Source organism: Platichthys flesus, chromosome 15, assembly GCF_949316205.1.
Source record: "Platichthys flesus chromosome 15, fPlaFle2.1, whole genome shotgun sequence".
NCBI classification, from domain to species: domain Eukaryota; kingdom Metazoa; phylum Chordata; class Actinopteri; order Pleuronectiformes; family Pleuronectidae; genus Platichthys; species Platichthys flesus.
This window is the reverse complement of record NC_084959.1, coordinates 4,293,646-4,318,944: the sequence shown is the minus strand read 5'-3', so window position 1 is coordinate 4,318,944 and position 25,299 is coordinate 4,293,646. Positions and strand designations below refer to the sequence as shown.

The following is a 25,299-nucleotide window of genomic DNA, read 5'->3' as shown; positions in this document are numbered from 1 at the left end:
GGACCTTTCCTGTGTTTTGGGGAGGATTCTACAAAATAAGCAAAAGACTGTTTTAGTTTGGAATCGGCCTCCTGAGTCCTTTTTCTGAGAATCTCTAAAACCTGGTGCTCACCAGAGGACATTCAACGAGTCACAGATTTTAAAAACGTGAGAGACTTCGGACATAACGACAGATTTAACAGATGTAAGAACATGTGACATAACATATTTTTAATCTTCCTCCTCTGCAGAAACCTCATCTTTATCTTGATGATGAACCTTTTCATAATTTCTAGAGTTCGCTGAATAACCAACTCATATAAATGTTTGTTAGTTGCTAAAACTGCTCAGAAATCTGTGTTTGGATTATTTAAAAAGTTCCAGCAGGGAGTGATGAGTAGAACTATGACTCATGGGGACATAAAGAAACAATGCACCAGCAACTTTTACTTGTAAAACTACGATGACTAATACAGCACCAGCCTAAAGTTGAACTTTCTGTCTGAGCATGGCTCTCTGAGGATAATCCCCACTGGAGCATGAAGTGCACTGCGCACACACACAGACACAGACACACACACGCACACACACGTCAGGAACACGCAACAAGTGCCTGAGCACCAGATCACCTTGACTCACCCACAGCTCCCACTATGTCATAACTCTTGACTTTAAGACCAGTTTAAAATCCATGCTCACTTCCGAGCCGCTGAGCTGTGCAGCGCGATGTGACATCAACATGGGAAACACAACATCTGCCCGCGGACCCACAAACTACTACACAGGGAGACCGAAAGAAAATCTCCATAACAATCACCATCCCATTTGTTCGTGTGACGGAGCTCTCTCTCTCTCTCCTCCCCGCTTTGACAAGTGAGCGAGCAGGACGGGGGGGGGGGGGGGGGGGGGGGGGGGGGGGCTGTGAAAACGGGCTGTAATTTTAAAATAAACAGTGAATATTTCCTTGGAGCAAGTTTTGTTTTTGACACGCTGAGCCGCGGTGCTGAGCCAATTCACCGGCCCAGCGTGCGCCTGTCATTCATCTCTGTCACAACAGAGCCGGAGCGTTAGGGAATCCATCGCACTTCATTGTTTAGAGTTTGGTGACACACAAACAAACAAATGATCTTGGCAATTATAGTTTTCTGCCTTCTGAGAGAGTGTGTGTGTGTGTGTGTGTGTGTGTGTTTGTGTGTGTGTGTGCAGGTTGTTTCCTCGCGGCTGACGGCGATACCACCAAGTAGACACATCAGACCACTTAGTGGGACCAGTGGAAAACATACTGGGAAACCCAACAAAACAGGGGGCTAGAACCAACGAGCCAACGAGCCAACGACAACACATGGATTTTGGGTTGTGTGTGTGTGTGTCTTTGTGTGCATGTGTGTGTGCGTGCATGCATGTGTGTGTGCAGGAGGGGTTCCCTCAGAGGTCCCATGGCTTTTACAGTGTCTCAATAAACCATCTGCACTTAGGGCCTTAGGACCGAGGAGCTCTTTGCTGCCTATAAAAAGCGGCCCATGCCATTAAAGCGGCGCTGCACTAAGTAGGCTCAGTGCACAGGGACTGCTGGCACGCGTATGTGTGTGTGTGTGTGTGTTTGGGGGGTGGGGGGTGTAACAGTGGCAGGCCGGACCTCTCAAGGCGTCCAGTGCTTTGTGACTTTTCAGACCTCTCATGTCACGGAGGTGTAGAGTGACAGGAGGACGATGTGCAGGCCTCGTCTCGGGGGGAGTTTCCCAGAGCTGCTCAGATTTACTGGGCTTGAACACTTACTTAATCCACAAATCACTGAAAGTGGGTAACGCTCCACATTCACATGTTAAAAGAAAAAACACCCAGCATGCTTAGAGTGAGATAAAGCACATGTGAGGTAACTCATCCCTTTGTTCAGCTCGCAGGCTGCAGCGTCAACAGTGTCGCTCTGTTGTCGATTCCTTCAGGAGTAAAGACTGCAGTTTGACTAGAAGTGTGTAAATCTGCAAGACATTCACTCTCCTGTTAAAAGGAGCATCCACACTTAGCACCTCAGAGCGTTAGGATCACCGACCGCACCAACAAGCTGCTGCTGGTTTTATCTTTTTGTTTCCCATTCATGTAAATAAAAGATCAAAATGAAAATCTCTTAAATTTCCGGGCTGCAGCCTCGAGGAGGAGATGAAACTGATCGAAAATGTAATTGAACAAAAACGGACACTATAGCAGCACTTAGGTTGAGCACACTCACCCCCCTCCCCCTCCCGCCCCCCCATCCAAGGCCAAACATTGGCGGATTCAACATTGTTTCACATCAGATCCGGAGTAAAATCAGGATCTTCACTAAAATGTACAAATTCAGGTTTGTACTTTCTGAGAAATTTAAGAAAATGGCTCATTTCCCTTCCCTCCCCGAATTATATACAAATTACTTCAGAGCTTTTTGAGTCATCTTGCTTTTTAACAAACAAGGAAACATAACCCCCTTGATGGGTGTTATAAAAACAAACGAACATATCAGGTTATCTTGTTTGTTTTTGGATAGGAGGGGTTACACTAAGCAAATTTGACCTTTGACTTCAGCTCTTCCAATTCTGACAATGTGAAATTTCATATATTTTTTGGCAGAGTCCTGATTCCATTATTTGCCGATGTACAGTTTTGAATGCAGACTGATTTGAAAAGTCATTTTAACTCACTGAGCCAAGTTATACTGGACACTGTGGTCAAAGTTGGAAAGTTGTCATAAGAAATAATTGGGTTCAAACCATTGGTCGGCCCTTTAATGAGCAGCTCGCTCACCTCTGACCTCCATTAGTTTCTACAGACTTTCCAACAAAGTTTGAAATGACTCAAAAAGGTCTAATCTCCGTCTTCTTTGAAAGCAACACAACTCTGAGGCAAGCACTTTGCTGTTTAATGCTTCAGTGACAATAAGGAAATGTCATTTCAACCATTCGCTAAAAAAAATCAGCAGCAGCCTCCAGGAAACAGGAGGTGTCTCTGTTATCTCTCTGTGTATAATGATGGTGTGGTGGGGGTTTAACAGGGTTGTGATTTGGGTTAGTTTGATTTCCTCACCTGAGTGAGACAGCAGATGCATGCGTAGACGGAGGCTGTCGAGGAAGCTCTTCCCACACAGCTCACAGCCGTAGGTCTTCATTCCACTGTGCATCTTCCTGTTGACAGAGAGCAAAACAAACACATTACTGTCTGGAGTCTGCTGGTTAGTGAGTCGCTGGCGTGCGTGTGTATCGCTCAAATTGATCTTTAGCTTCTGCGGGAAAGTGTTCACACAGCTGACGGCTTCGAGCGCGGCCAAAGGGTTTCGGCCTTTTGCAGCCTCGGGCGTGAAAAAAAACAAAACTGTCACACTCCATAAATCATAACATCAGCACATAACAATAACCATCAGCGCAACCAACCGTCCAACCGCCGCACATACTCTTCTGCAGGGAGCAGCCGACCGCTGTAAATCACCAGACGCTATTCAAGCAGCTCCCTGCATCTCAAGAGCTGCAGACGGATAAGACGCTAAATACAGAGCACACACACACAGAGAGCAGCTATTTAGTGTATGAGCTATTTATGGGCCAGTTTTTGACTAAACACACGATAGCTAAATCAGACCTGCTATGAAATGTCCCTTTTTGTGCATGAGGATGTGTCACAGTTTAAACGCTCAAGCTCAGACGAGGCTCAGGGTCAATATTTGATTAGGTGGCAAAGGCCTCGAAGGTTTGGTAACGAAATAACCTCCGACAACTTAAAGTCTGCACCCACAACTCTCTCTCTCTGTGTGTTACAAAATCCCCAAAGACCCCCACGGCTTATTACAAAGCATATTATTCTTGAGAGGTATCTGAAAGTGCTCTAAAGCAATTAAGGTGACACGAATTGCCAAACAACTGCCTCAGTGCCCTAAGCCTCCCGAGAACTTCAAATAGAGAAGTACAAAAAGGATTTGGACTTTCAGGACTGTCATGGTTTATTCCTAAAGTTGGTGCAGATTTGACACAAATCAATAAACTTCGAAAACGGTTGCGTTAACACATAGTTGTCGTATTTTTTAATTAACACCCAACTGATTTATTCTGATAAATAAAACAAAAACGGTTAGTATGAGCCTTTTATGTTTCCAAATATGCTCTTATATATTTATAATAAAAGGTTACAAAGTTTTGAACTGTAAATAAGGGTTTGATAACAACATCTAAGATATTTATTTTTATAAATATTGTTATTGGCCCCCTAAAAGTCTGCATTGGTTTTGATGAGCACGTTTCCAGAGCCGAGTTGACAGTCTCAATGCAAAGCTCGAAATATATATAACCCCCGAAATGTGCCGGGACTCATGACAGATTCCACACTCCCGGTGCTCCTGGCAGACAAAACAAGACAACGTCAACCAGATGGATTGTGGGGCCTCTGCCGACGAGTCAGGTGGCACAGAGCGATCAGCCGAGTGCCGTCTCGGGGAAACAATGCCCTTGATAAGGGATCCGCTCAACTTGGGCGAGATGACAGCCATCCATCTTAGTGTCTCTCAACAGAGCCGCGGAGGAGGAGGCGGTGCCACTCTCCCAAAACATGACTGATTGATGTCAGATGTCGAATGCAAATTGATTTACAGCTCTCTTTTTGTGCCTCGGGGGGGGCGGCGGGAGACCGAGCGAGACGGAGACAGACACGGAGACGTTATGTTGTCCTTTGGGCGATGGTTGCAGGAGTTATTAAGTCTAGTTTGACTTAAGTGACAATTAATTGTCTTGAAACCTCCTGTAAAACCCGGAAAGAAGAGTAGGACAAATCTGAAATGAGGAAATCATGACTGCAGGGGAAGAGACCCTGGAATCCAAAGTCAGAATAACGGCCCTTTGGCGAGTAGAGGGTAAGTACAAGGTCCTGTGAGGGTCAAATGCCCCCGAACGGGAGAAGGGGACCGAGTGGCACAGAGAGACGGGGGAAAGCAAACTCTGAGACTGTGAGATATCAATCTGTGAGGGTGCAGAGCAGAGTCCTACATCATTTTATTTCATTTTATATAATTACAGTTCCTAGTTTCCAACGACCAGCAGAGGTGTTCGAGCCTGACGAAGAGCAGGCACCACAATACGCCATCAGATGCCGTATGCCACCGACCTGCTGCTCTTGGTTACACATATAGTAGAACAGATCGATAGTAATTGCAGCAGACTGATGCATGGCATTCGGGCCTATTAAGGCAACTGCCAGGAGACAAACTGCGGCCCCTGCCACCTCTGCAGTGGAATCCCTGCCCCGTGATTGGTGCCAAACAAGCAACAATCGAATGCTTCACCTCTGAAGGACCGACGCTCGACCTTTACTGTTAGATAACCACAACAAAAAAACATCTTCACGTAATTCTGTCTTTGAAGAGTCGTGCACGAGGAATGAGACAAATTCAACAACACACGACCGAATGGACAAAGCAGAGGGTTGGAATTGATTTTTTTTTATTCTGTTCCCTTTAAGGATCATAGGTGATGTTCTCACACACTTTCAGTCTGATAAGGGGGGGAAACTCACGCCAGTGGTAAACCACAACACAACACACACAGGGCACAAAGGCTTTCAGAGGCCCATTGTGTCCCGGCTCAATCGGACCATTGTGCCCTGCAGACAGAGCACTGATAAGGTACGGACCGACTTATTAAGGCCACTTGAAGTGGAAGCAATGCCATGTATTTCCAGCCTACATGTAAGTGTGGATGAGCCTAGTGCCGAGTGTGTGTGTGTGTGTGTCCCTGTAGAGTGTGAGGTGAATTCCACTGCAACAGCACATTACTTGATGTTCAACAGAATGGTAACAGCAGCTGCTCCAGTAATTTAGTCTGTAAAAGGACAGGTTTAGGACTTGGAGCACTACTGGCTTTGTCCATAGGGTGTGAAGCCATTCTCCTTTTAATGTAAAGTATTTAAAACGTATAAAGTGGGTTAAATTATGACCGAGTTAGCAGCAGGAGCTAATGTACACATTGGATTGCAGTGATTAAGGACAGTTTCAAGAGACTCACAGCTCAGACTATTGTCAACGGCCACATTTGGACCATTATACTTGATTTCTGGCTGGTTCTTCATCAGCAGACCTGGGACCTGCGTCACAACGTCAACTACCAACCTCAGTTTGCCACTTAAGACACACCAGCTTTATTAACTGGAAGTCAAGGGACATAAACTCCACAACCAGTCGAACACACCAGGTTCACCAGTCCTTTGAAGACGAGACACTTTTTTAAAACTGCCTCTTAATGAGTCACAATTGAGAGCGAATCAGAGATGATCCAGAACAGAGGTTTAACATGATGATTCAAAAGGTAAAAACTGAAATTCAAATATGTCCAACTTGCACCCTGGGGACGAGCAGGAGAGACACTAGACAGGAAGGTCACCTGACTGATATGAACTCAGTGAAGGGCTGATCTGAGGACGGGGGGGGGGGGGGGGGAGCTTGATGGTGCCCCCGCAGCTTTGGATTCCATAGAATGAAATGATAATTAGAAACAAGAAAGCATTTCAGGTGATTAATACGCCTCCGAATGATTTATGTGCCTAAGTGGAGCTAATAATATACTGTGATTCAGCTCCTGCAAAGTTTAATGATATGTAAAAGGATAGTAAAATATTGTCTCAGCTCAGTGATTTAGCTCGGAGAGACCTCCGCGCACACACAGACCCACACACACACACACATGTTGTGCCTCTGAAATAGCTGATGAGTTTTGTGTGTGTGTGTGTGTGTGTGTGTGAGGTGGGTGGGAGCTTGGGGAGGGAGGAAGGGAGGTTGGGGGGGGGGGGGGTGATTTGAAACAGACTGACTGTAGACATTAAGGAAGTTCACATAAAATTCTCTCAGGCCATTTACTCAGTTAATAATCGACTTTGTCCGACAGTCACTTTTGACAGCCGCAATAAATTTGAAATTTATGTCAACAGAACATACGCTGATCACCTCGTGCAGCGCGCCTCCTCGTAAAACGCAGCCCGACCGAGGGCTGTGTGTGTGTGTGTGTCTGTGAGTGTGTGTGTTTGAAATGTGAGTGGATTAGAGGACTGCGTTATTGAGCAGCAACAGCTTGACGTGTGTAATTCACGACTTTTTTCTTCATTTTGCCGCCAGACTTGTTTTAGCCATATTTCATAACCAACACAAATCGGTGAAGACGGGAGCTTCCCACCTGTTCTGCTGCTCGTATGATTGACAGATGAAAATAAAAGTCAAAGTGAAGTGATCTATGATATGATGACATGTTACAGCCAGTTACTGAGGGAATTAATCTGAGTTTGAGAACCAAGCAGTGATATTACCTGAATAAACTCGTAATATTATGAAAATAATGTAATATTTATGTGGATAAAGTCGTAATATTATGAGAACAAAGTCGTAATCAGAAGATCAGGATGTTGTGTGCTTCAAAATGTTGAATGTTGAACCATCTTGTTAAGTTAAACTTTAGTTTCACAAATAACAAAGCTATATAGCACTTCAGCACTATATTAACCTAAGCCTCAGATGTTTATCTTTTAAATTAAGACTTTATTCTCATTAAATTATGACAATTATCATTATATTACGACTTTAATCTTGTAATATTACAACAATATTCTCAAAACCGCAGATGTTTTCTGAAGTAAAAACCTTTTATAGTCGAAAGTCTGTTATATCTCAAATCCTGAAGCAGAAAATCCATGACTGGCTGATCTTCTGACGTCCCTCCCTCACAAATGAACTCCCAAAACCAACTTTCTATTCTTTTAAAATTGTGAATTTTTCCCTCGTAATATATGACAACTTTATTCTTGTAATTCTGCCACTTTCTCCTCCTGATCACAGATGTATCTTTCTGCCTGTAAGTGGCCCTAATGCTCTGTTGTGCCACAACAAATAAAATAAGTGAAAACAACTCCAGCGTCCCTTTGATGGCTTTGAGTCGTCCACATTTCACATGATTGGGCTTTGACACAGGCAGCGGAACGACTGCCAAACCTCATTAAATCAAATGACTCTGCCCGAGACCCACGCTGATCAGCTCACATCAACATTTCATATCACCACATCTAAACTATTAGACGGGAAAGGGGAAAAAGCCAAGCAGGGCCGCGCTTGATGACTTGCACTTATTTCTCATTGCCTGCCCAGAATCTATTTCTCCCTCAGCCGCCCTGAGTGTTGCTCTCTATCCTTTCATCTTTTATTTTTCCCCATCTTTTTTATTTTTTTTTTCTGCCTTCTTGCATCCTCCCTGGTCCTGAGGGGAGCTATAAAACAACCTGGAACAATGTTCGTAAATAAAAGCCGTGCAAGAAAGAGGAATGGAGGGTTGAGATGGAGAGAAGAAAACACTAAAAGATAAAGGGAGGCGATTGATAAGAGGTGGTAAATTGAGGAAAAGCTGTCTCTGTGTGTGTGTGTGTGTGTGTGTGTGTGTGTCGTCATTATTTCTGTGGATCAGATGAAAAACAACAGATAATCGGAGAAAGCAGGGATCAGACCTAAGTAGCAGAGCGATGGCGAGCGCCTCACGTCGCCATCTGAAAACGTTTGGTTTGGACTGTTTCTCCCACATTAGCTGTTAGCTGAGCCTAAAACACTAAATCATCTATCTCACTCCCCTGTGAAGTGTCTCTGTTCAAAATGCAAGCTGTACAAATCAAGATTTTCATATTATCATTGATGTCTTTGAACACACGCCGCTGTGAAATCATTCAATATTCAGTGAACGGCACCGAAAACCAAGTGACAGACAAATTAAGAGACGAGCTGATGACAAAAGTGAGATAAAAAGAAAAGTGAACTGGTCTTAAATTCATCAGGAGGCTGGGAACACACCAGTGAATGAATGGTAATGTCGCCTGTGTCTGATGGATCTGACCCTGAGTTGCTAAATATCCACAAATACAGCTTGAAATTCTGTTTAATTTGACAAATTTATTTCGTTCAATGGTCAAAAATACATATTTTATTTCAAAGATTATTAGATGAAGCATTATCTCCGTGTGCCGATGTGGCAAAGAGCCCGAGCGATTTAATTCACCTGTTTCTAAAATCACTTTGAAACATGACAAATTATGGATATGAATAATAAATGTTCATTATGTGTTGGTATTTGTTAAGAAGTTAAAAATACTGCCACCTTTGGAGATTTGTAGACGTTGATATTGATCATTTATTTTAAGATATTTTCCATGATAGTTTTTGACCTTGTACTCTCATGTCTCTTTAAACCAGTAGAAACTAAAGTAAAAAAAAAAAAAACTAACCAATTTACTTCCATTTATATATTGGAAAATTTTAGAAATTAATTGATTTAATTAAAACAGAAGAAGTATTTTCATTTCCTGAGGACAAATGTGTTTAAGGTTTGAATATTGTCTGTATTGTTCAACATTGTGGGTCAGAGCAACACAAATTACTTACTTAACACTGGAAAACCAGATTATAAATAAACTAAACAATTCAAATATCATCTGTAACCATCACTGAATGAAAAATATTGAAGTCGGAGCTGAAATGTGAAACGAGCACGGAGGAAAGTCACGAGGCAGAAACTGAGGGGGGGGGGGGGGGGCGACATCGACAGAAAACACTCTACAAACAAAGGTCAATAAAAAGACTTTCACAAATTATGAAGTGGGATAACGCACTCGAGAAGTTAGACCCCAGCCGGTGGTTCATCAATTCGGGGATAAAAGCACAGGGCGGACAGGGACCGCTGACACACATACACACACACACAGACACACAGACACACACACACACACGACTCCCTGTCATGGTGAAACAAAGCCCAAATGATGCACAAGGCAATTCTGTGTCACTTTGGTGGCTGATCCTAATGTGGCCATAAGCGTCGCAGTGTCCCGCCGCCACCTCTTATTTTGGTTATGTGACACAGAGAGACGGAGCGGGGGGGAACAAGGGACTTTAATTCCCCCCCTCCCCACCCCCAGTGTGAGTTTCCAGTCCATTAGGAGGCTGACCGTGTCACACAGAGACCGGAGAGAGAGAGAGAGAGAGAGGGGGCGAGAGGGGAATAGTGATGGTGGCCGATCATATTTTGGATAAAACCTAAACCACAGGCTGTGTTTAGAGGTGAACAACACAATAATAGTGGGAGTAGCGGCGTCCTGCTATTTGTTAAAGAGCTCCGATGCTCATCTTATAATGGGAAGGTCACTGGTTTGTCCCCACCCCCCCACCCCTCCTCCTCCTCCTCCAGCTCTCACGTCCAAGTATCTTTGAGCTCAACACCGGATTCAAAAACCTGTGAATGAGTGTGTGCATGAACTGGTGAATGGCGTGTAGCGTAAAGCTCCCTGAGTGGTCGATTAGACCAGAGAAGCTCAGTGGAAGTGCGGTGCATTTATCTGGTGTGTGCGTCACCGCGGGTCTATTTTCTGCCGACAGGAGAAAACCAGGTGAAAGTAAAAAAAAAAGGGAAAATGTTGCTGTCGTTTCATCACGCTTCTCTTAAGCCTCCCCCAATTCCATTTGCCCCCCCCCCCCAACTCCACCCCTCTGTCTTTGCTCAATCAAAATGTATCAGGCGAGCTGGCGTAACACCGGTTTGGCGTGGGCTGTTTATCCCGAGTCCTCCCGCACATATCAATGACTTGGCCCCCGTTGTCCCTCGCCGGGGAGACGTTCATATAAATTCAAGCCACACACACGCGAACGCCGAGGCACTCGTGTTGAGCATAGATGAGAAGCAGGGCGAGAGAGAAGGGGAGAGAGAGGAGAGATGGAGGGACGGGGGGGGGGGGGGGGGGGGGGTGGAGTCGAGCGCCACAGCCTTTCATCCTCACTGTGTTATTTATAATATCGCAGACACCAACCGCCCCCGAGTTTGCCCTGTGGGTGTCTCCGGTGAAAACAGCTATATCATGTTCCCGGGGTTAAAACAATACAATAGAGAAAAAACAAAAAAACAGTAATCGTGTTCTCTCGCTTGAGTGACACAGACTCTGTCGTGGCCAATCAGAGACAAACGTGTCACCTGCGATGGCGGCTCCGCCTCCTCCTCTGGACGCATCGTTTCATCTCATCTCATCGCTGCAATTTTGATAACGAGGGTGAGTTTGACAGACGGCTGTACGGAGGATGGATTAATGATTCACACAAGTTTCATTAAAATCCAATCAGTCATGTCTGAGTTAGCCCACAAGAGGTGTCCTAACCTGCAGGACTAATTAATGCCTTGCACAGGCTCCTAATGGCGTTACATGCAGTTTCCAGCTCTCCGTCTCCTCCCTTCACCAACATGTGTCCCCAGCTTCAAAGTGCAGGAGGAGAAATGAGACCTGAGACGGATGAACAGACGCAATACAAGTTCTGACCGGAGTCAGCCAGCGACAAGCCGAACACAGCTCTGTAGCATTTAATACAACCGTGTGGTAACAAGGCCGAGAAAGATGAGGTTCTATTTCTAAAGCTGAGAATTTAAAATGTCATCATGTCCTCGAGGCCCTCTAAAGCGCCCCCGGGCATTGAAATCATCGGCTTCATTTATACGCTGTGGCTTTTTCTGTCACTGAGATGTTCGACCGTTAAATAAATGTTTCTTAGGACTTTATTCAGGCTGAAAATTACCCACAATGCACGCACGATATGCCGGCGTCTGACGTGCAAGAGGGAGAAGGGGCGGCGGCGGCAGAGAGTGTGAGGATGAGAGGGATTTAAAAATCATATTTTGCCATTAAAGCCTTAATTATTGACAACAGAGTGGAGACGCTCACCCAATGTGGTCATCAGCTTCATTTAGTAGATTTAAAATGTCTGAAAACTATCGTTTTTTGGGAAATAATCTAAATTAAAAAGAGTCTCTGTCGAATAAAATAAGACATTTGCTCCTTTACTGTATTGAAGGGTTTGTAGTAATAGTAGATATAGGAGTTCTTCTGTGGTATTTGAACAATTGGAGACATCAAGATGTTTATCGCCATCTACTGGCCCGGCATGCCTGTTTTCAACGTTTGTACCATTTCTATGTTCTTTCGTCTGGACGGAGATATTTTATCAAATGAAGGTCATGTGGGGCTGAGGGATTGTTTTTTAAAGCTGAGGGTCAATCATCAGACGAGGACTCCGTGATATCAAACCCTGTCAGTTAAGACTTGAATCTAATCGCTGGAATCTGCTCCTGTGAGGCCAAGAAATATAAACCCCTCTGGGCAGTGTCACATCTCAGTTTCCTTAAAGGGAAACGATGCTGCAGTTTATTTTTGCAATGAAATCATGTGAGAAGTATAACGGCTGTTTCCTCTAATTATCGCCACCCAGGCACGACTGCTACCGGAGGACGGTTCTCAGGTGAGAGAAGAGGAATAATCCGTGAAACGTCTAATTGTGCTTCCTGGGCAGGAACCGACTATTGCTCCCTAATCCCAGTTAGATACCTGGATTCCCCCAGACCTCAGAAGTTGGGATTCGCTCCCTAATACCCTCGGTCTCACTCAGGAAGCCATTTCAACCCGGCGGCTTCAGTTCCACGCGGAGAGAAGAGCTCTCAGCCTGCGACAAAGTCCCTTTATTCAATGAAGAGGTGACAATGAAGAGAGAACATGACCCAGAGGTTGCGGTTCAAATCCCCCCCCCCCCCACCGACTGGCAGGAGACATTTTTCTTGTTACTGCAGAGAAATGTTTTTATCAAAGCGAGTCGAGGGTTCAGCCTTTTGGCAAGACACTTAAATTCCCCAAAGACGACGGGTGTTGTGTTCAAACGTCTCAGCCGCCGGCCTCAGAACACATCGCTCACGGAGAGGAGTCGATATCAGTCTGCTAATTTTACAGAAAATGAAAAATAGAAGCTTTTTGCACTGTGACCTCTCGTTCTTTACTTATTTATATCTTTAAATATTATCATCCAGGCCCAAGAAACACAGAAAAACAATGCAGCAGATGAAGGGAGTTGACCACAGAGGCTCTGAGCCGTCACTGGTCGGTGGCGTGTGTACATGCAACTCACTGCAGAATCTCCCCTGAGGTCATTACCGTAAACGACAGCGTGCTCTTAGTCAACCGGCCTGGTTGAATAAGCATTAGAGGGATGAGAGGAAAAATAACTTCACACTTTTCAGGGCAGCAAATGTTTTTTCTTTCAATAACCTGCAACCAGAAGCAGGAGCTCGACTTGCCTGCAAATGGTTTCACATCCCCGGCTCCTCCCTGGTGTGATGACTCTTTTCTTTTCCCAGTTCCCTCATTTTGAACTAGACCTAAAGACACGTTCACTGAGGTGTTGGAACGGTGGGAACAAACACGGAGGAGAGCCTGTAAGATCACATGTATAAAGTATTTCTGTTAAAGCCCCTCTTTGAGACAGACGCCAGCCCCGCTGCTCCCCCCCCCCACCCCAGCTCCTCGTTTGGTTTGTGCATCAAACGACGTTGCCGTCTCGAAATAGCGCGTCAACATTTCTGTTTCGTCTTGTTGTTTCTTTCTCTTCTTTCTTTTTTTTTCTTCTTCTCCACTCTCGACAATGTTGCCGGTTTGCTAGATTCCTGTTTTTCCTCTGCTCCTGCCTTCTTGATCTGAGAGAGGTTACAGCGCATCGAGTGAGACGGTCGGCTCAGGCGTGTGTGTGTGTGTGTCTGTGTGTGTGTGTGTGTCTGCGCGTGTGTGTGTGCAGCAGCAGAGCTTTGGTGGTCTATAAAAAGCAGCCAGACGAAGTCTTCCCTCTCTCCTCATGCATTATGCATCGACTTCACCTTCCATCAAGTGGCAGAAAAACCTCAAAGATGTCTAACTTTAGCTTCCACTCTGAAAGCCCCACAGAGGACGAGATGGCTTATTTTGACTGCTGCAGTCGAGCTGAGCACCTGTTACATCAATAAAAGATGCATTTCGCAACAAGAACGACAACACAACAACCTGTGTGATGGCACGGCACTTGCACAAAAATGAAAATAAGAAAGGGGAGGGCTGTTAAATGCAGATAATAGCGGCGTGTGTGTGTGTGTGTGAGCAGGGAGAGAGTTCGAATGAGACCAAACGGGATCAAACTTTTACCTTGTGGAGAAGTTTTGTCTTTGCTGCGGCAGTTAGAATCAGAAATGATAAATAGAGTGTCGGAAAAATGACATTTATTAACCCGGGAAGAGCGAAAAGTGACGCATCAATACTGTAAGAACAACCGAGCTCAATATTTGGATTCGTAAGTGTGAAGAAAACATCTGAGAGGAAAAATGTGTCGCTAGTTTAAAAAGAAAAAGTTGTCTTTTATAATCAGTAAACAGCAAATGATTGGAAATAAAAGCTTAATGCAATGTTAATGACTATTTTAATTGAAAATGCTTCGACAGGTTTGTAGAGTTGAGGCCTTTTTTAACTGTAATACAATGTTAATCACTGATTTATTTTGATTTGACCCATTAAAGTTCAATAGAAAGAAATCAAAACGAATTCACAAATATCTAAAAACTATAACACTGACATTCTGAGACCTGCAGAACTATCAAAATGATAGATAGAGAACCCAATCTAAATTAGAAAAGCTAAATAGAGTTCAGCACATGTAATTCAACTGGTACTTATTGTGGCTTATCTAAGAAAAACCCACTGGCACACAGTGAACATCGTGTGGACGGCCGAGCCTCATAACTTCACTCAGTGTAAACACTCTTGTTTATCTGGAAACGGGAGAGGGACCTTGTGATTTTTATTTATTTCGAGCCGGAGCCGACCAGTTGACAAGGTGATTATTTAGCTATTTGGACTCGGCTCTCAAACTATTATGCAATGCCTCAGAGATTGATTTACTGTACGCCTTGTAACGAGGCGGACAGATCGCATTCTGGGAAACAGATAGAGGCAAGCCAGTGTGTTTGTGTGTCTGTCTGTGTGTGTGTTTGTGCCTGTCCATGCAAAACAACACAGATAAGATTATTTGCAGGGAACGACTGCATCTATGCTGAGGAAAATAAAAGCGTTTGAAAAGAATAAAGGTCGAGATTGCAGGGGTTTATTTTCTCACTTGAGACGGCCGCAGGCAGGTTGTTTTGATGTGTCCGACCTCGTGAACTTGTGTGTCTGTGTGTGTGTGTGTGTGTGTGTGTGTGTGTGTGTGTGTTTATGGGGCGGCGTGGGGAGGTTCAGGTGGCAGTGATGGCGCTGGGCTATCTGCACTGTCATTCACCGCACGTCTGCCTTCCAAGAGCTACACAGCACCCACGGGCGTCCCACACAGCCCCAGCCGGAGCTCTGCGGGGCTGCAGTAAACAAGTCGCTCTCATCCCAGTGTGTGTGTGTGTGTGTGTGTGTGTGTGTGTGTGTGTGTGTGTGTGTGTGTGTGTGACGGGGTGACACTATGTTCTTGTACACATCACAGTTCCTGTAATAGCTGTGTTTGTTTCCTTTTTAATGGCTGTAGAGCACTTACACCTAGATGTGGATGTAATGTGTGTGTGTTGTCTACACCTGTTAGCACCTATCTAAACTAACTCTAATACATTTATACTTTCTGTCTATACGGCCTCTATTGAGTAAATATCTAAGACAACATGAGGGAAAAAACCCTCACAACATTTGCTGTACAATTAACTTTTTGCTTTATATATAAATGTGTGGAAAGAATCAATAAAACAGTTTCAAATCACTTGAGTAGCTGATTAGACGGATTATAGAGGATTATTGGTTTAACTATTCTGATCATTACTTAATCAGCAGAGTCTTAAAAAAGCAAAATACCAAAAGGTGTCAGCTGAGGTTTTTTTTCCTTTTATATGTTTATATCAATCAAATTCAATTATTATGGGATTTTGCACATTGAACTAGTTAAAGTTGTATTTTTGACACATCATTTATTATATATATATATATATGAGTTGCTTTTTCCACTGTCTTTTATACATTTTGTGAATAATAATGCAAATATCCCTCAGTACAAATACCTACAGGCAGGTGGTGTTCAGTGTGAGCTGTTTGTAGAGCGTCTCCGTGGACAGGGTGCATTTATTGAATCAGTCTGCAGTGTGGTGATCAAGTGGCCAATTAGCCGCGGTGAAGGTTTGCAGATTTCTATTTGATTCCGGGATCCACACATGAATTGAAACCGAATAAATTCTTACCTTCATGGGATAAGAACTATGTCAAATATGGCTTACTACCCACCGAGCGAACTCAGAGGAACTGGAAGATAATGAAGCGTGACAATTGCTCCTATTTCTGGCAGTCCAGCTCACATTCCCCCCGGAGGATCCCAAACCTTCACTTTGAGACTCATCGGTATCACAACGCTACCGGAGCTCGTTCTCGTCCTATTCATACCTGACGTCTCTTTTTCTGCTGCTGTCACGAGGCAGGCGTCCTCTCGCTCTCATCATATCTGACCCACGACGAGTGGTTAACTGGGGATAAGGCGGCAAACCCCCATTTAAAAGGGAGAAACATCAGCGAGCGAGTATGACAGCTGAACAGCAGCCAGTGAATGGAGTGGGCGGTCTGTGCCAAGGAATTCTGTCGGCTTGAATCAGTGCCTCTGCCCGTACAGCGGAGGGTCCTGTGAGAGTCGGGGGGGGGGGGGGGGGGGGTGTGTGTGAAATATGCCTAATAACAGAGTGCACAGTGGCACACTGCAAAATGTGGGAAATAAATGATCATTACGAAATGCAAATTGTAAATCCCAAAAAGGCAAACGCTGCCAGGCACTAAATTTAAGACCAATTTAAAAGCAAATGTGTGAGACACATTATTTGTGTTAAAACCGTAATAAAGTTGTATTACTCTGTTGTCGAAACACAAAAGGACCGCGGCGTCCTGCTAAGTTGGAGGAATAGACCAGGATGTTGTTCTCCTCCATTAAAATTGAATCATGCACAGAAACCTGGGTAAAGAAAAAACACGACAGGCAACTTTTATAACATGATTTAACCAAATGAGCCGACCTGGAATTACTCTAACAGGTTGTGAGGAGCCATTAACGCCTGGTAGTGGGTCCGTGTCACTGCTGTGTCCACAGAGGGAGGAGAGGTCGTGAGACAAGTCCAACAAGGAGGAGAGAGAGGCAGCGAGAGGAAATGTACTGTGCGAGCAAAAAGGATAAAATATGTGCTGACAGCTTTTTGGCCGGAGGGGCCAGAACACTGGAATAGTAGCGTCTGGATGTCAGGCCGGGGTCGCTGCCTTCACTCGAGAGCAGAGCCCCCCCCCCCGACCCCGGCGAGGAAAACATCACTCACCACCACCGTCAGCTGATAACGTAGTATCCCACCGATAATGTACTTCTCTATGTGACACTAATGCACCTCGGAATTAGACGGAGCAGTATGGCAAGAGTTGAATAAACCTCGTGCATTTATCAGATTTGGCAGCGATTGTTCCTCAGGAGGAGTCGGGATGAATATGAAAAATAATGACATCATTGTTGTTTAATGGAATTATTGCATAATGAGGTGTTATGATAAGTAATAACACTGGATAATGTGGATGATTATTACCTTGGGTAGATTGCTGCAATGGCTTGTGTGACGAATGTGTGTGTGTGTGTGTGTGTGACTGTTGGGGGGGTCTTTGCCTTAACAAGGGGTTAGAAAAAGCATAAAGGAAGAAATCGATACGACTGCTAATGCTGTGACTAAAAAAAGGCATGTGCGTGTGTCTGTGCGTGTGCATGTGTCTGTGCATGTGCATGTGTGGGGGAGGCGTCGGCAGACAGTGAGGTGGGGGGGTGGGGGAGTGTGTGGGGGGGCCGGCGATTAAAACAACAAACAGGACCTTTAAATGTTCTTCATGGCCCAACTAGCATGTTTGTGTTTGTGTGTATTACCAACAGCTAGAGGCTGGTGACACACTGGAGATACACAACCTTATATCACACTATACGGAACGCGCCCTGATTTCCAGCGACGTGCACACGGAGCTAAACGGCTCAGATCCCTGAGATGTGCACAAAAAATAAATAAGAAAAACACAGCGAGAGCAGCGCTCATGGTGGTGGCTGCAGCCAGAGTGATTATAGGGCTTCACTTGGAATGGGAGACGCCTGTAAACACCAAAATAAGTGTCCTCAACTCACCAAACTGCCTGTGACACAACGCGGTCATGGATGATTTACAACTTCACCAAAACTACGGACTCACAAGGTGCTTATCTAGGATGTAGCCATATGTCTTTAAGTCACATGGCTTTAGAAAAAAGCCCATTTCCAACATCTGGAAGAGCTGAGGTTTAACTGAGGTGAATCTCGAGCAGGAATCAAATCCTTTTTGGATGATTTTGTCGTATTTTTTGCTCAAATCAAATCAAAACTGCAGCTTCATGAGGAAACACACACACCAACACACAAGGACCAACACAATGTGTTTTAGTAAGACAACTATAATCTTTCTCTTCCAGAGCAGCAAATCAAACATCTGCTCCGAAAATGTCCCAACCTACTTGAACAGAGTGGGCATCTTACTGTGGCTCACGGTTGGTTAAATATTTGCCAGCTGGGGTGCTTTGCTCTGCTGTGTGCATGCGTGTGTGTGTGTGTCTGTGACATTGTGTGTGTGTCAATGTGTGTGTCAGTCTGGCCGTCTTGTCATGAAAAGCACAGTTCAGGTGCTGAATCAATCATACATGTAGATAGAATCCAATAAGCGCGGAGCGAGACTGCAGCTGGGGTCCAACGGTGACAAGAGACAGAGAGAGAGAGAGAGAGAGAGAGAGAGAGAGAGAGAGAGAGAGAGAGAGAGAGAGAGAGAGCATGGGGGGGAGAGAGAGAGAGAGAGCCGCGGTGCCCATGTTGGCAGTGCTCGCTCTCTCGTCCAGTCTCAGCAGATGCCATGTTACGGGGAGGGTAATTAAAAGCCCAGTGGGGCCGAGGTGCAGATCGCCAAGAAACCCTCTTTACACACATACACGCACAAAATAATAATGTCTCCATTTGCCCCCCGGAGCAGCTTTGTGCCAACTAGCCTTCACCTCATTATGCCAATCAAACCGAGCGGGGGGGGTTCAGTACGGGGCTGAGGGGAGGGGACAAGCTGTCCTTTCTCATTCGGCCTCCCTCACTTTTACTGTCAGTGTGTTCATTAGAGAGAAAGATCTGATCCTAATGAGAACAATGTGATCGCACTGAGCCGTCCTGACAAAACGCCGGGTTTCTCTTCTTCTTGCCTTTTTCTCGGGATTGCTCCTCGGTTTGGAAACAAGCCACTCGCCACTTCTTCGACTTCCAAGCAGCTAAAAATGTTGGAGTTACCAGCTGCCAGTTCCGAGCCACACACCCTGAGCAGCAGCTGGCTTTTCACAGTTCACTTTGCCTTTTTCCCTCTCAACTGCACATGCTAAACTATTTACAGTGCGAGTGCCAGAAGGCTACTTTAAAATAAAAACAGGGATTTTAAAAATGGGAGAAAAATCACGACTGAAACTTTGTCATCTCGACTTAATCTTAACTTTTAGTGCAAAACTCAGATTCTTTGCACGATTGACCGACAGAAACTTGCTGTGGAGTCAATGGCACAACACGTCACAGTGTTATTCAGATGATATAAAAATCGACATAAGCTCTGATTGGTTTATTGCACGTTATCCCCAAAAGACACCCAGCATTAATAGAGAGTTCAGCCCTTCTCCACCACGACGTGTTGTTTTCTGTGGTGGAACCAGCAGAACGTGCACGTGGACCCGCCCTGAAGTCACCCGCTCCATGTGCTTTGGATCATTCCGACAATTAAACATTCAACATGTGAAACCTTCACCATGTAACAGAGGAACCATCAACCCCAAAGCTAAAACTGATGACTTATACTTATCGTTAAATGCCATATATTATCGTCTATATAAAATATATATATATCATTTTTCTCTGTTTACTTCAAAACATCATTTGAACAATTTAGATTTTTAAATAAGATTTTTTGAATTAATTTAATACGACAAATAATGTGAAAGTTTACATTTGTTTTTTTTAGCCTGTTTTGGATCATTGTTTTAGTTTTACACACAAACTTTCATTGTATATAGGCTTTTATGGCTGTGACATAAACAGCTGGGTTAAGAATTAAAGCTACAATAAAAAATCTATTTACCAGCGGACGACCGGCTAGCTGCCGGGTCAGATCGAAAAAGTCTCACAACTGAGAACAATGCTAGCCTAGCTTCTTAAATAGACTGTCCCTGATTAGCAATAATAGAAATGTTCGCTAACACAGTATTGAGCCCCCTAGTGGTGATAAATTGAGATGCGACCTCATTTATCTGTAATTATCTTGTCTTGGTGACAAGTGATATAAAGAAATACAGAATCTATAGAGGTTTCATCAAAGCTTTGACATTTGCCATAGCCTCCCTCCTCCTATGGATCACAAACCCTCGACATCACTTTTAATCGTAATCAAATTTTTGACTTTACCGTTTGAATGATGCTTATTTTAGAAATAGAGACAGAAAAACCTTCAAAAAGTAAAATCCTGTTGTGAATTCTGTCCGTTTATCTCCGTTTGTACTCGATCGCCGCCACAAAAAGCCCGAACCCCCCGAGCTGCCACCGTGAGGCAGCCGGGGGGGGCGTAAGGAGGTGCACTTAGTGGCAGCCCGCCTCTGCACCGGGTCCTCTTCGGTGTCAGGACAGTGTTTAGGCCGTTTCGGTTAAACAGCATCGGTGCATATCATCCCCCTGCAGCATCATTGAAATCAGCTTCTTAACAAACACATCTCCATCCTCTTATTTCCTCGCTGACCCTCTCCTCCACCCGAAACCCATTCCCCCCCCCGCCCCCCAGAACCGGCTGCCACCGCCGGCTCCTCCTGTGTGTTACCTGAGACAAGCAATTTACCTTTTTTGTTGTTTGCCTGACCTAGAGAAAACAATTTCAGAGGGGTCTTCCCATGCTCTTAACAGCCCTTCGTTTGAACAGGTAAAGGCGACTGGCGTGCCACAATGGCTTTTTTTTTTTTTCTCCCCGAAGATGAATTGGCGAGCTGTCAGCTTCAGACAGGCCGAGTAGCAGTGTTTCTGTAATGGGACACTGGAAGTGTCTTTGATTAATGGAAGAGCCATACTGAGCTGTTAGGGAACCCGCCGTGGCCCAGTGAGAGCGATTGAGCGGCGGATACATGCCGACAGATGTGCAAGGGAGCGCGGCTCGACACCGGCAGAGCAGGAAGAGAAGGAGGATAGAAAACAGTCGTCTGCTCGGCTTCGAGCTATTCTTTTAACCCGGAGCCTAATTTCCTGTTTTCTTTCATCACACAGGCTGATTTACACCTCTCGTCTCTTCCTTCACCACGGACCTACTTGCTTTGATGCTTGAGAATTTAAATATCCGCTAAAATATTGTCTAACGCTCCCTTCTATCAGGGAAAAACAAACATTTTTCATGAGGAGCCCTTAACCCCTGGCAGAAGCGCTGCGTGTTCCCACAGACGAATCGATGAGGGAGAGATTCATCAAAACATTTCAGACGTTCTGAGCCTCGACTTGCTTTCATCCCTTCCTGGCAGCGGGCTACAGAGAGCAGCAAAGCCACAAAGCCTCAGTCAGGGGACCCCAGCTGTCCTCCAACTTCTTTTGGAGCAACCCTTATCGCTCAAGTCAAAGAATTGACAGATTCCCTGGACTGACACGGGCGTCCCACGTCCCCGACTCTGTGCCGCTGTCGCCCCTCCGTCTAGCCTGGTCGGGCAAATGAAGCGTTTTCCTTTCTTCTCGTCTCAAAATACATTTAACTCGGCCTCTCATTTGGCTTCAGCTCCAACGAGTAAACACATCGAGGAACCAAGAAATCTTATTCTATTCCTCCTGTTATTAGCCTGAGAGCACAGAGCTGCATCGTAAACAGGAGTATATCTAATTCCTCATTCCATTTACAAACATGTCAAAATAAACACTTCTCTTTGAGAGCGGTGAAATGCACTCCTGTGGAATTCGCTCCCCCCCTGCCCCTCGTTCAAAAGATAGCTAAAATATAAATACTCCCGTTTTATACCCGCTCTGATAAAATTGGAACAAAATCATGCATCTATGACGACCGCTGTTTACGAGACAGCTGGAGCCGAGGGTTCCAGGCCGCGATGCCTCCGCCTCTTTGTGTGGAATAATGCTCGTTTATTGGAATTGTGGCATTGCTGTGTTTTAAATGGAGGGAATGGCATTTTACAAGGTAATTAGTCGGGGCTATAATCCCAAGCGCACGCACACGCACACCCCCCCCCCTTCCTCCACTGCATCCCAGTGCTATCATGTGACGAACCACTTTTTTGTGATTCTTAATTCTGTCTGAAATGTGTCACGCTGCAACCTACAGGGAAAGGATGGAAACACCTAAATAAAGAAGTCACCCGGTGCACTTTAAGGTGGTGTGACACTTTTCCCATAAGTTTGGTTTAAGTCCTCTTCCTGCCGCAAACCTCATTATCAGCTCTAACGGGGATTGTGGGGATTTGAGGTGAGGTCCGTGGTGGGGGTTGGGGATGAGTGTTTATGTTGGCCCTTGTTTCCAGGGTCGGGAACTGTCCCGAGGGAGCGCATTCCTCACCCAGAGCACGACTAAAGGTATGTGAACCATCTGGACAAAGCCACCGGCCACAATGGCCCTACACAGGAGCGTCCATGTGTTCCGACGGCCCCATCTCACTGTCGGCCTTTTCATTCCGCCCGGCAGTGGAGGCACGGAGCGAGATATCCATCGGCTCCACTGCGACGCCAGCCATCACCTCCACCATGTGTGTGTGTGTGTGTGTGTGTGTCGCATGGCTCCTTCCTTCTGGTTCAGCCGGGGTGAACAGGGTCATTTGTGAGGCCCACAGTGGAGCCTGCACTGTGTGGATGTAAAGAATGTTCCCTAAGGTCAACATATCCTCAGCTGATGGGGTCAATGAGACGATTGTGTCTCGTTCGCTGGTTTTATCCCAGTTTCACATCATCATATGACCCGGATAAAAAAAGACTGGCATACATACCAGCCATGAATGCACAAGAGACAGAAGAAATGTCCGCTCAACGTTTTCTGGAACCACAAAATGCTGTTTTTAATTAATTTCTTCACTATATAAGAACGTAGCTTTACAAGCTCTCCCATTGAATATCATGAATATTTTGTAAGCTGTATTAAAGGCTCATTTCACCCTTAAAGAAAAAGGGTTGAATGCTAAATGCAGAGAGTTTTGTTTGAATTTGATCCGCCAGCAAAATACATGTGTGGAGACACATCTTGAAACCTCGGGGGGGTTATAAGTAAAAAGAATAATCATCTGCAGAGTTGTTTACTGGTGTTTAATACTGTGAGAATGTTCCACTGCCTAACAAATAAAACCTCAGAAGCAACACAAATCGTTCCCAGTGAAACCAAAAATATTAAATGACTAGAGATGCAATAAACTGACGGGCAGGTTTATGCAATATGTGATTTTTACATGTTTTGGGCCATTCGTCATAAAGTTATAATATATTGCTCATGTATTCATTTTGCAAAGCATGCTGCCTTATTCCTTCTTTTTCTTATTTACTCTTATTTACAGTTTTAGAGATTCGTTTCCAGTCGTTCTCAAATGGGGAAATGAAGCTAAATATCACTGCAGACTTCATTTTCAGTGACATATCATGCAACAGTCATAATTTCTTACCACATAAACAGGAAGGAAATGCAACTGATGCACAAAATAGAGCAGAAATGAATGCATTAATTGCATCTAAGAAATAAAAAAATAAACCCAAACATGATTCTTTAACTTGATGCTTTGGTCTCACATTACAGATTCACACGAGGAGCCAGTCTCCCAGTGCAGACCATGAGTTCCACGCTGGCAGAGGAATCATCCTCACCCGGTCCTGCCTGATTGTTTGTTCACAGAGGACTCCTTCAGACGGCTGCATGAGAGCCGAGTGCTCGGCGGCTTAGACACAGAGAGAGAGAGATGAAGCTCCGAGGCGGCAGCTGCGTCCAATAAAGAAACTGGATTTGATAATCAGCTGAGACAGTCAATTTGCTAATCAGGGACTTTAATTAATTAATCAATGTGAATTTGGTGGGAGCCGGCGCTATTGTCAAGAGCGGTCAAGTGTAGTTTGCTGTGCCTCTCTCTCCCTCTCTCTCTCTCTCTCTCCCCGCCCCCCCCTGCTCATTGCTTAACACAGTTAAGTTGATCTCAATTTCATTTGGCACTTGGCAAATTTTCTCACTGCAACGGGAGAGGGGAGGACAATTAAGTCAAAGCGAGCGCAGGAGCACAAAGAAGACTGAATGTGTGCACGAGCACGTGCACGGTTACTGATCCTCATTTTACATAATGTAGGACCTCGCTGTGAATACACAAAGAATTTAGATTTGTTTTTAAATGTGGCCTACGAAGAAACACAACTCCAGAAAGAAACACACTTGGTTCTAGAACATTAAGAAAACAAAAAGCTGCATTAAGAACAAGTCTCATATGTAAGAGATAGATTTCTGTAGTCAGGACTTTATAGTCAAATACATTTAACCCTCAGCAGGATGCTTATGAATTATTTTGTCTTCATATACCACATTAAAACACTGACTGTTTATTATTTACCTTTAATTTTCTGTTTGATCAACATGTTAGAGGCAAAAACAAACAGCTATTTGACTGCAGACTCCAGAGGGTTAAAGTTCAATATGAGAATTACTTTACTGCTATTCAATTTTGCTTTTCTCTAAAACCCTGAAAGACCTCTGCAGGATATTCACAAGTCGACAGCAGATCGACTGCAGCAACAGACAGGAAACAGCAAATACTACAAAATACTCAAAAGCCTTCGCAACCACTGAATTGAAACTCAATGAGATCTGAAATTATACTCCGAGGGCTCCAGGCTCTAAATGTTACATGCACCGGTTGTGAATCCTACGGGCCGTGCACTGTCTTCAATCTAACTGCCGTCCTTACACACACAGAGAGAGAGAGAAAAAAAGTTTTAACATTGCATCTTGAAGCAATAACTTACAACACACTTTGCCTCCAGCCGTATTATTACAGGATGTGTTTGAAGTGGCAGAAAGTGCAACAACCTCGTGCTCGTGAAGTAATGACAGCGTGTTCTGGTACAGTTGAGACAGATTTTTTTCTGTTCTCACTCATAATTAATTGTCCTATTTCCCTTTTGCAGCGAGAAACGTTTAACAGCTGCAGCTCCACGTCACTTTCACAGTTTGACGTGTATTCACTAGGAGTTTAACGTTCACTGCACTTTTCTTACCCTGAAATCATTATGTTCTGATAAATCAGGGAAGTAGTTTCTTTGTTCGTTTCCCTCTGCAGCTTTTCACAGGGAGCTTTTCTGCACTGTTCTCCACTCTCTCTCTCAGCTGGAGTTGGTTCTATTTGACTTTCAAACATGATGTGAGCGTAACAAAGACTCATCGACACATGTTACCTGAA

General features: G+C 44.6%; 1 protein-coding gene across 2 annotated transcripts in view; it reads right to left on the bottom strand.

The window, feature by feature from the left end:
- zbtb16a (zinc finger and BTB domain containing 16a) overlaps positions 1-25,299 on the bottom strand; it is a 106,712-nt gene that overhangs the window by 52,169 nt on the left and 29,244 nt on the right. For both annotated transcript variants that reach the window (XM_062405702.1, XM_062405703.1), the window contains exon 3: positions 3,037-3,134. In XM_062405702.1, coding sequence (XP_062261686.1) covers positions 3,037-3,134 — 98 coding nt within the window. The remainder of the gene's footprint in view (positions 1-3,036; positions 3,135-25,299) is intronic.